This window comes from Peromyscus californicus, unplaced genomic scaffold (genome assembly GCF_007827085.1).
Source record: "Peromyscus californicus insignis strain IS unplaced genomic scaffold, ASM782708v3 Scaffold_21__1_contigs__length_65335640, whole genome shotgun sequence".
In the NCBI taxonomy this organism is placed as follows: domain Eukaryota; kingdom Metazoa; phylum Chordata; class Mammalia; order Rodentia; family Cricetidae; genus Peromyscus; species Peromyscus californicus.
Window position 1 is genome coordinate 18,919,124 of NW_026294514.1, and position 11,680 is coordinate 18,930,803.

Below are 11,680 nucleotides of genomic sequence, written 5' to 3' on the forward strand. Positions count from 1 at the left end.
ACTTGAATATTTCCTCTGACTGAACTTGTCATTCAATCTGATGTTAAATATGTCATTACATAAGAGATTTTGCTTAACAAACATCGTATTTCATGTTTAGGATAAAACCAACACAGTACGACAGCAAAACATACAGATTTACAGGTGAATAGTCACTTATGGTGTAATGGGTGGATATTTTCCTTCTTTGGGCGTCTATCCTCAGCTGAGAATGGATAACATTCTTCTCTTACAAGAAATGAGGGAACTGCAGGATGCTATAGTAGCATGGTGCAAAATAGAAAACAGTTTCATTTGCTACATTTCCGTCTTAGAAGCAGGGAGAGAGGAAGTAAGCAAAAGAGAGAAAGTGACTGAGATCTTCTGGAATATTTTTCTTGAAGTGAGGAAAGTACACTCAGAAATGCATATACAAAACTCCATTTACAAATAAATAAATTTAAAATAAAAATAAAATAAAAACTCTACTTGCATAGACATGAGAGAAAGCGTCATTTAATGCCAGGAGGGATCAAGAAAGGCTTAGGATAAACAGGGTCTTTTTTATCTAAACATGATTTGGCAAAGGATACTAGAGATTTTTTCTGTGTGAATTTACCTGGAGAATGATGCAGGCTAGATACTGTGAGAACTGGGCATCTACTTTCTAAATAGGACACCATGTCCCCCAAACACTTGACTCCTTTGCATTTTTCTTGTACCTGGAATCATCACCATACTCCCAGCAAGCCAGAAGACCCATATCAATATCTGCATGCCCAGATCATCTCATTAGACATCTGTATCTTTGTAGAAGGCTAAGCTATAAAGCCATACAGTGTGTATGACTGACCATATGGACACTAATAAACATCAATGCCCAGAGCTGCTTGTGTTCAGTCTGCTATGAATAGACAGATAATGACCTATGTGTACATTTGCTAGTCATATGCTCTGCAGGATAAATTCTAAATGAGGATGTAATCATGGCTAATATATAAACATGGACACAGTTCAAACATTTTATTTAATTCCACAGTTAATGAAGGAGGTGATGAAACATTTCACCTGGTTCAAAAGAGAACATATAGTTAGGAAATGTATGCTGGAATGAGTTGATAAATGGATGCAAACTGCAAAACTCGTTAATACCTACAGAGCTACAGTCAGAGGCATCTATAATCTTCTAGATACAATTTGTATTTCAGTGGCTGGGAATGACTTGCATTACTGTGGTAGAAAGATATCTAGGATGCCCCCTAGGATCTCTAGCCTTTGCTATCCTATATGTGCCATGTGTGATACCTGCCGTGTCACCCGGAACTTGAATGTGGGCAAGATCTGTGATGACTTTGTTGCTCTCTCCTTGATCAGGTTCCGTTATATGACAAAGAAAGTGGGCTAGTCAGTCTTAGGATATATTACACAGACTCCATCCTGGAAGCCTGTGGTTTGGACCTAGAGGCAGCCTGTAAGATCCAAGTGACTCTTGGCTGAGAGCCAGAAGGCAACCCTACAAATACAGTGGAGGTCGTTTGAAATCTGAATGAGTTGACAAGAGAACCCTAGGTCCAGATGTGAACCCAGCCCTAGCTGAGCCCTGGAGTTCAGTTTTGAGAGACTCGAGTGTAAGACCTACCTGTGCTGGTCTATACCTTCCAGGACTGCATTGCAACGGAATGAATATCATTTAAGGCAGGGACTTTGTGGTACTTTGTTATACAACAAACTAGAGATGAACTCAATTACTGTTTCTATAGATGATCCCTTATCCCTACAGAACTGTAAAATAGCTTAGTCATAGACAAGAAGAGGGAACTCGAAGGACAGAGCTAGCGGGATTTCAAATGGATTTCATTACCTAATGCAATTTTGCCCTAGTCTGCATTAAACTGAAGGGTGACAAAACTTTTGCATTTGTGACCATTTTATAATCCATTGCTCTGATTTAATTTTTTTGTTTAAACCTAGTTTTTGGTTCCTAGCTACAAAAGTAGGAGCAGTCAAAGTTAGCTTGATTTTGAGAGCACTCTCCAGGGGGATTTACACTGCATCTTCAAAATAGGATGTAATTTTTTTTCAGAGAGATGTTAGACAAGAATTTCAAGGCTGTGCAAGTGTAGTTAATGCAATTCCTGAGTCTAACTAGACCATACTAAATGCCTAGGTGTTCACAGCATCCTTTCTAGTCATATAGCCACAGGGACTCGGCTCACTACTCAGCATTCAGAAGGAGGACAAGTCCAGGCAGGCTCTGAGAGCTGAGAGTGTTAGTCAGGTCCAAGAGACCCACTGCTTATCAGCAATGCTCTCCTGAATGGAATGGACTAATGTGGAATTCTAAGATTGAAGGACCTGCAGGCAAGTGAGAACTCAGAGCAGCGGATGAAATGCCCGCAGTCTACAGGGGAAACTGAGTGAGGGGTAGGCCGCTCACAGTGCCAAGGGAGCAGATGTTTCTGACACTGCTGAGACACTGTGGACAGTGAAGGAGGTAGCCAGCTCCAGACATCTGAGTTAGGCACCTCCATGCGAACCTGTGGTTCCTCCAGAAAGCGGGCTATGATGGATCGTGTGTTAGCCAGAGTGATGACTGCAAGACAGCTTTGAAATATTAGAGCCGTGACAGGCTTGTGGACCCTGCTCCCCTGTTTCTGAGACTAGATAAATGAGTCAGCATTCCATAGGTAGAAAACATCAAGCCTTGATTCCGAATCTAGCTCTCTTTAGTCTTAGACTAGTGAGATCTTGGCTCACCCACACACAGCTTGCTTCCAAGAAGGGAAAATAATAAATAAATAATGCAACTAGAGGAGAGGTTGGTAAGGATGGAAAGCTAAGTTGTCCAAGATTCTTGGGTGTCAATGATTCACAAAGGGGGAAATTCGAGAAACGAGTAAGAAATAGGTCACATTTGGCAATTTCTTGGATCAAGAGTGCAAACAAAACAAAAGTAACGCCAAACCGGACAACGGCGCACTTGGTGTCCTGGTGACGGATGAATTGCTACAAATTCAGTGGCGTAAGGCAGCACACTTTCCATTTCCTTCTCTGTAGGTCAAGAATCTGTGTGCCTCTCCCTCCCCTGCTTGGCTGTCACCAGGCTGCAACCGAAATGCCAGTCAGGGTGGTGACATCATGGGAAAGTTGGAGGGGGAGACTCCATCTGAGTGCGTGTGACTACTGGTAGATTTGGGTGCTTGTCAGCGGATGTCCAAGTGCTACTGTTTCTTGCCACATGAGCCTTTCAGTAGAATAGCTCCCCACATGGCAGCTTGTCCCACCATAGGAGGCTAGGAAGATGGTAGTTAGAATGCTAGGCAACACAGTCATAGAAATGGCATTCTATTATTACCTTAATCTACTAGAAGAAATCCCCCAACCTGACCATGCTCAGGGAAAAGATGGACAAGGACGTAAGTAGTAAGAGATGGAATCAGTGGGGACCATTTTGGACTAAGTCTGTCTGTACTGGACAGGGTTTTCTCAGGACAGAGTCAATAGGACTGACAGAGTGTGCACAGGTATACAGATATAGATAGATTTATGGTGGACAGGCAGTTACAGATATGTGGGTATATGGAGACAGTACTTGGTCGACTGGTTCATGTGAGTCTAGAGGCTGAGAAGGCCTGTGGCAAGCCTTCAGTAAGCCACAGTTGCAGGACTCTGTTGAACAAAGTCCAAAGTCTTACGACCAAGGAAACAAATGGTGTAACCCTGAGCTCAAGAGGGACACCTAACAGCAGCCTACAGGTGTAAATTCCAGATGCAAAGCCTGCATGCAGGGCCTGGAAGGCTGAAGGCAGGAGAGCTGTGTTCCAGCTGTGGAAGAGAAGAAGCATGTAGACCTTTCCCCTGCCTTCTGGTTCTGTCAGAACCATCCCTGGGTGCAGCTACCTGCCCCTCACTCACAGTCTCCCCTTAGCCTGTGGGCTTTTCATCCGCTGGTCTGAGTCCTCCCTTGCCTGGCCTACAGTTCCTTCTGTTTTAGAATTCCGCATTCGTCCATTTCATTCAAGAGAGCAGTGCTGATAAGCAGCGGATCTGTTGGACCTGACTGGTGCTCCAAACTCTCAGAGCCTGCCTGTGCTTGTCCTCTTTCTGAATACTAACTAGTGAGCCCCAGGTGCTTGGTGGTGCCTGCCCACACTGAGGGTAGGCCACTGTGTACAAATCTCCTTTGGAAACACCTTCTCAGACACATCAAAATAATGCTTTACCAGTTGTCTATACCATCCTTAGGCAAACTGACACAAAAGCTAAATATCACATCATCATCACATTGGAAAACTCAGGATTGCTTCAAATATACGAGATTGTTAGGATGAGGCCAGGGCAGGGTAGGGATGGCTCATGCCTTTAATTGCAGCATTCTAGAGGCAGAGGGCAGAAGCAGAGCCAGAGCCAGAGCCGGAGGGAGAGAACAGATCCCTGTGAGTTTGAGGCCAGGCTGTTCTACATAGTGAGTTCTAGGCCAGCCAAGGTTATGCAGTGAGACCCTTTCTCAAAAAAAAAAAAAAAAAAAATCCCAAGAAAGCAAGCAAGCAACCAACTAATCAATCAACCAACCTACCTACCAAATAAAAAACAAGATGGAGAGAGAGAGAGAGAGAGAGAGAGAGAGAGAGAGAGAGAGAATTAAATAGAACAACAGGTAGTGAGAAACAGAGTATTTGATGGAACATTCAGAATAAGAGGATGGACTGACCACATGTAGCTCATAAGGAATTGTGAAGTGTCCCCAAGAGTAGTTGATTTAAAAAATAATTAAAATTCAATATTTTATATAAATGTACTATATTTATGTCATTCCCCCTTCCTCTCCTTTCTACGCGCCTTCCACTCCATCTCAAATTCATAGCTTTTTCCTTAATTATTATTGTTATTAATTATCATTAATATTTCTTAATTGTTATTGCAAGTAAACAAATATATAAATATCACCTGCTGAACCAGTTTACTGCTGCTCATGTGCATAAGGTTTTAGGGCTGACCACTTGGTATTGGGTAACCAGTCAGATGACTCATCCCTGGGGAAGACTGATTTTCTTTCTCTCAGCAGCCTTTAATTGCCTATAGTTCCTCATCCAGGGGTGGGGCCTCACTGGATTTCCCCCATCCATGTTGGGATGTCAACTGGTGTTGGGACTGTTCTGGTCTCCTTTAGGCAGCCATGTTGTTGAGATTTCATGCACGCAGCCTCCCTGTCATACACGGAAGGCAAAGTCTTGCAGCAGACTTCCTGGTCTTCCAGTTCTGACAATTTTCTGCCCTTGTTCCCTGAACCTCAGGTGTAAGATGGAGGAAATGCTTCATTAAGCCTCTAACACAGAAGTTAAAGGTGACTTAGGATGGTAACAAAGGCCCTTTAACGACTCTATAAAAACAGCATTCTATCATCAAGAAGAATAGACATGAGATGAGGGGATACCGATTACGGGAAGTGAGAACCAACCACCTGACTTACTATAAGGTGACAAGAGGCAGTCCTGGGAGAGGGCTCAGTGGGGAGGACACTTGCTCTGCAAGCATTAGGACCGGAGTTTGAATGCCCAGCACTTGTGTAAAAGCTGGGCATGGTTGCACAAACCTGTAACCACAGCATCAGGGGGCAGACGTGGGCAGGTCCTGAGAGCTCACTGGCTAATCGGTCATGCTTTAATGGTGACCTTCAGGTTCAGCAAGAGACTCTGTCTCAAAAAGAAGACACCAAACATCCTGCTCGAGTTTCTGCATGCCAGTGCCGGGGCCTAAGCGCTTGTACTCATGTGTATACATTTCATAGATCTCTCTCTCTCTCTCTCTCTCTCTCTCTCTCTCTCTCTCTCTCTCTCTCTCTCTCTCTCTCACATACACACACACACACACTCACACACACCACAACTACACATGAATACCCTGCAAACACGCATACACCACAAATACACACACACCACAAACACAGACCACACACACAAACACATACACACCACAAACACACACGCCACAAACAAATATACCACAAACACACATACACATACACAGACTACACACACACACACCACAAACACACATGCCACAAACACACACACCACAAACATACAGATACACACACACCACAAACACAGCCCCTCCAGACCACAAGTACACACACATACCACAAACACACCCACCACAAACACATATACCACAAATACACACCACAAGCACAGAGCACATGCACACAGAGCACACACACACAGAGCGTGCACACACACACACACACACACACGTACACCTCCCCCACAACCGATCCAAAGACAACACCCACAAACAGCACAAGCAAGTAGAGGAGGGGAGAGTAAGGCACAGCAGCAGCTGAGGAGTCCCTGACTCATTTTGCAGCAAGCTGCTTCTCCCGAAGCCACTTGAGGTCCGTTAACAGAAAAACCCTGTGTTTTCTTCCAGGAAACTGGCTAAGTCCACGCTGGTCCTGGTGCTGGTGTTCGGTGTGCACTACATCGTGTTCGTGTGCCAGCCGCACTCCTTCTCCGGGCTCTGGTGGGAGGTCCGCATGTACTGCGAGCTCTTCTTCAACTCTTTCCAGGTGACCAAGCAGCGCTGTGGCTCGGTGCTCGCGATCAGTGTTTATTGGTTCCCTCGACCCCGTTCTCTGCCCTTCGCTCTGGTTCGACGCACCTGTCTTCTGAGGGCCAGAAAGAGGACACTGTTTTCCGGCTCTCATTGTGCTCCCTTCTAGAGGTCAGGTTAATGCTCGGACCCCAGAGAGAACCGGTCTGGAGCTGTTTGGTGCAGGGACAAGCCTGGGTAGCAAGATAACGGGCACATTGCTGGAGAACACGGTACTGCTGCAGGGCAGAGTCCTTCACCTTTTTTGGTGTGTGTGCAAAGTAAATGCAATTAAAAGAAGACAGAAGCAGGAAAAGGGTGACGGGGAAGGAAGGGTGCAAACACAGGAAGCATCTGCTTCATCCCAGTGTAAAGAGGATGACTGTAACCTCTCAGTGGACCAGTCTTCACCGTGCCGCTTCCCTTCACCTTGATTGGAGTGAGGTATTTATTCCAGAGGGAGCAACAGAGAACTCGAGGCAGGCAGGAGTGAGCATGGCCTGAGAGTGCAGATGGAAGCTGCCCTCACGGAAGTGATTATGTACAAGTTTCCTAGTCACAGAATGAAAGGGAATCGTAAGTGAGTGTGTTTATCCAATATATTGGTTGGGACATCGTGTAGGTGAGCCACGGCAAAGACAAAGACTCTCCACTCTGGATTTCAGATGGATCCTGGAAGTGTTCTCAGCCCTTGGTTTGTGGGAGTTAGTGTTTTGCTCAATCAATACATTCTAGAGGTTGTTTTTCACCTGATGGTTAAAATGACGTAGGTCTGCTACAAGGTGGGCAATGAATGGCACTTAAGGGAACTGAGGATAGCCCAAGACGATCTGAGCTCTTCATCAGCAACATGCCAACTCCCCACAACCACAAATCAGCAACATGCCAACACCCCACAGCCACGACGTTTTAATAAGGCTATAGACTCTGTAACATGGCCAGGGACCTTCCATTCTTAGCAGCCTGAACAACTGAAAATTTTACCTTTGATGGTATCACTGACTTGCCAAGAATATCCAAAGGTTTCCTGTTGTACTCAGTATCAAGCTCAAGTGTCATTTTCTGCCACATACAGTCCTGTGTGGCCTGAAGTCTTCCGACCTTCCCTGAATCTCCCACAGAACTCATGGGACCTGGGGCGGGGGTCGAGGTGGGAATGGGTGTGGGAGCGTCACACTCAGCTCTTTTCCCTGAATGTGTGCCCCCCCCCCCCATTCATCCAGTTGACATCTTGCTCTTCTCACTCTGCCCAGCTTACATGTCACCCCAGAGAGGGTCTTGGATGAGTCTCTCATCCAATACACCTGCTCTATTGTTGCCTGTAACATTGATTTTACCCATAAGACCCTCATTGACTTGTTTTTCTCTTGTGGCTGGTGGCTTCTATTTTATCCAGGTCTCGCTCTTCCAGAACTGTTCTGTTTGCATCTCACTCTGTCATGCTGAGTCACTCTTAGCCCAATGTTCAAGCTCAATAGATATTTCAGAGTGAAGAAAAGGTCCTTTGTGCTCTTAGCATATAATATTCTATGTTGGTAGCTGCTAACATTTAAGAAGTATAAACATATTTTACCAAGCAGGGGATGAGTTTTATGTGATCCTTGAGCGGTAACTTCAATGAAAGCACATAATAGGTTCTTTGCGGACCTCTGAGTATTTCACTCAGTTGTTCGGTGTGGCTGAAACCCAGGGAAGGTCACAAACAAATGCAACATAAACACAAACATTTGGAAATATTAGGAGAAAATAATTGGTGTAATTTTCTGAGGAAATCGTCAAAAGTCAGCTTTTCAGTGGGTGAATTTTGATACAAGATATTTTTCTTGCTATGGACTTCATGACTTGCCAGAGGGCTCACAGCCTCTTTTTCTCTGCAGGGTTTCTTCGTGTCTATTGTCTACTGTTACTGCAACGGAGAGGTAGGTCTGAAGGCACCAGGGGCCTCTGAAGATAAACGCCAAATTAATTTTCGTTTTAATCCACATTATGTCTTTATGACAGAACACATGAAACTTAGTAATTTATAAAGAGTAGAGGTCTGTTTCTTACAGGTCTAAAAGTGGGGTGATCTGTGTCAAGGCGGCTACACCTGACCAGGGCCTTCTTGTTACATCATCCCATGACGGAAGGCAGAAGCAAGGGGAGCTCACCCCTAAAAGATGGATCTCACAACCCCGAGCTCTTTCCTAAAGAGGGCGATTCTTGTTTTACTTAGTTCTAAATCAATTCTGGTTAATATTGAAACTTTTGGTCACATCAAGTTCTTTAAAAGGTCAACTACTTTCCTTAGAATGAACTTAAATGAAAAGAAATTAAGTTCAATTAAAGCAGGTAAGATTTTCATGACAAGCTGAGGATGGTACCGTCTCAATCCATTGGGAAGTCACCAGAAAGAAATAAGCACATGTTACATGATCACGTGGATGATGCACGTGACTCTGGAGCTCTCGGCATGCCCTGCTGTTGGTGCCTTCCTTTTTCTCTCAAATTTCCAACTTCCTCCAAGCCCCAGAAGGACAAGGACCCTTGTTCCTGCAGTAGCTCACCAGAGACTTCTGAGCACGTTGGGTTCTGTGGGATGTCGGTCTCTGCCTAAGGAGTTTGAGTGGCAACTTATCAATGCACCATCCCGATTTGCCGCTGTGTTATTTTTTCCTTAATTTGCAGCAGGGCTAAGTACGTCAGTGTCCCTCCCCCGTGCTCCCCAGCCCCCCCCCCCCCAGATGAAGAGATGAGTGTGTTGCTTCCGGCAACACCAACTTACAAGCTTTTTGCTTTCCCCTGGGGTTTTGCTTCCCCTGATGCCTTCGGGAAAGAGTCAGTAGGAAGGACACCTGGGAAGCAAGTGTGGAGTCCAACCCCCATCTCCTCAGACTGCAGCTGCGGAGCCTGCTTCTCCATCTCTAGCCTTCTTTATTTTCCTCCCTCCTCTTTGCTCGATCAGGTTGAACGTATGGCAGTTGTGTTGCAAGCTTTCCTCTGCCTCTGGTGGTGTCAGACATCAGCCGTTACAGGGCTGAGAACAGAGTGTATTCAGTAGCTCCTGAGACGTGGGAGGGAAGAGCTGAGCTCTGTTCTCATTTAGGCAGAAGCGTTTTAAATGGAGAATTTGGGGGGTTGGTGTTTGGGAGCCTAGAGTCAGAAGCGAAAGAGCACAGAGCTAGGCGGGCTGCAGGGGTCGCGGTTAGCAGGCTGTGCCAGCTAAGTTCAGGCTCCATCCTCCCACAGTGACAGGACAGCAGAAGCCTCAGCCTCTTAATGGACTATTGGGCCCTGGAGAGGAGTTCTGCCTGTCAGTACAATTGTGGGTCCTTTGTGGCAACATGCTTGAAGAAAGGAGCTAGGGGGACTTTTATCAGGTACGCTGGCTAGAGTGAACAGCAGACTTTCCCCGCAGCTTTAAGTTTTCTCAGACAAACACTTTCAAGAGTGCTGAGGTTTTCTCTAGGGTGTGTGAGACTTTGCGCCTCTGCCGTGCAGGATTTAGATGGACTTGTTACATGAAGAATCCTGTGCTCCCCACTACCACTGTTCATCTTTTATTTCCTCTCAAACCCGGAATTCCCTTTCTTCCTTTGGATAAGGCAATTGTTTGTATCGGCAGCACTTCAGTCTCCTTTAAATACTAAAAGTAATATTGATGGGGAAGGTCTTTTTGAGGTGTACAGAAGGCACAGATCTGTAGAATCCCTGGCGCACAGAGGGACCTCATCCAGTGCTTATTATTATCATCACTGAAATCTAAGCCAAGCTGGTCATAAGATGGGCGAGGGGACCATGGGGCTCCTTCATGGTTTCTGACACACCGCGTGTTTCATGCCCTGTAGGTCCAGGCTGAGATGAAGAAGATGTGGACTCGGTGGAATCTGTCCGTCGACTGGAAAAGAACGCCACCTTGTGGCGGCCACCGGTACGGCTCGGTGCTCACCACCGTCACCCACAGCACCAGCAGCCAGTCACAGATGGGGCCAAGCACGCGCCTGGTGCTCATCTCTGGCAAACCCAGACAGATCGACAGCCACAGACAGATCGACAGCCACGTGACTCTGCCTGGCTACGTCTGGAGTAATTCTGAGCAGGACTGCCAGCCACACTCCACCCCCGAGGAGACTAGAGAAGGTCATGGGAGGCAGGGAGACGATATTCCAGCGGGGGAGTCTTCCAGGCCAGTGGCATTCACCTTAGATACAGAAGGACGCAAAGGACACATCGAGCGTATCTGAGTCACCATTTGTGACTCCAGCGGATTGGCAGATCTGGTAGTAGAGATAACCTAAGTCGGAAGACTGGAATTCTGGAAGAAGGCGCTGCTTAAATGTTTTCAGTTTCCACCAGCTGGCTACTATAAATATTCATGCACAAAAGGGTATTTATTGGGGTAGTTTATTATCTTATGTTGGCATTACTCCTTCCGAAATTAATAATTTCTCTGTGGTTATTATTATTTTGCTTCTTTTGCATAGAGAAGGTTTCGAACGCTTGGCTCTGTCTTTCTCTCATAAATATCACCCTGAATATGATACAGACCATTTAGTTTGCGTTGTTTGCCTTTAAAGCAACCACTGATTTTGATCTTTTTCATTTTAATGAACTTCCGTTATGTGTTCATCTTGTCTATGTACTGGAGCAATTGTAGAATGTACACTGGAAGACAAATTCTTGGACACACTGGAAAATCAATGGACTGGACATAATAAAGTGATGCATTTCTGACAGTTATGATTGATTCTAGGAGCAAAGAAAACCACTCTGTTCTTCCTTTGAATGTCCCCTGTGTGATGAGCCAAAATCTTCTCTTGCTCTTCTTCTTCTTCTTCTTCTTTTTTTTTTTTTTTTTTTTTTTTTTTTTTTTTTTTTTTTTTTTTTTTTTTTTTGTGAACCATGACAAGTCAAAAGTTTTCTCAGTCAGTGATCTTGTGTTTGAAAGCTGATTCTGTGTGGGCTCATTTATACTGAGGCTAACCCACACCACATCTTTGCCTTTTTCTGTTCTGTTGTTTGCTATGTTACAGATGGTATGTGGGATAAATTAAAAGTTTGTTTTAAAGATATATGTTTGGTCGTAAAGAAAATTTCCTTTCATCATTGCATGTAATTCTTGAGAAGCAAC

General features: G+C 45.2%; 1 protein-coding gene across 1 annotated transcript in view; it reads left to right on the top strand.

Moving 5' to 3' along the window:
* The window catches only part of Pth2r (parathyroid hormone 2 receptor), a 76,011-nt gene extending 64,726 nt beyond the window's left edge, over nt 1-11,285 (top strand). Inside the window, exons 11-13 of the mRNA XM_052749703.1 lie at nt 6,409-6,547; nt 8,448-8,489; nt 10,398-11,285. Of these exons, the coding sequence (XP_052605663.1) occupies nt 6,409-6,547; nt 8,448-8,489; nt 10,398-10,793 (577 nt within the window). The 3' untranslated portion in view covers nt 10,794-11,285. The remainder of the gene's footprint in view (nt 1-6,408; nt 6,548-8,447; nt 8,490-10,397) is intronic.
* Nucleotides 11,286-11,680: the final 395 nt, after the last annotated feature.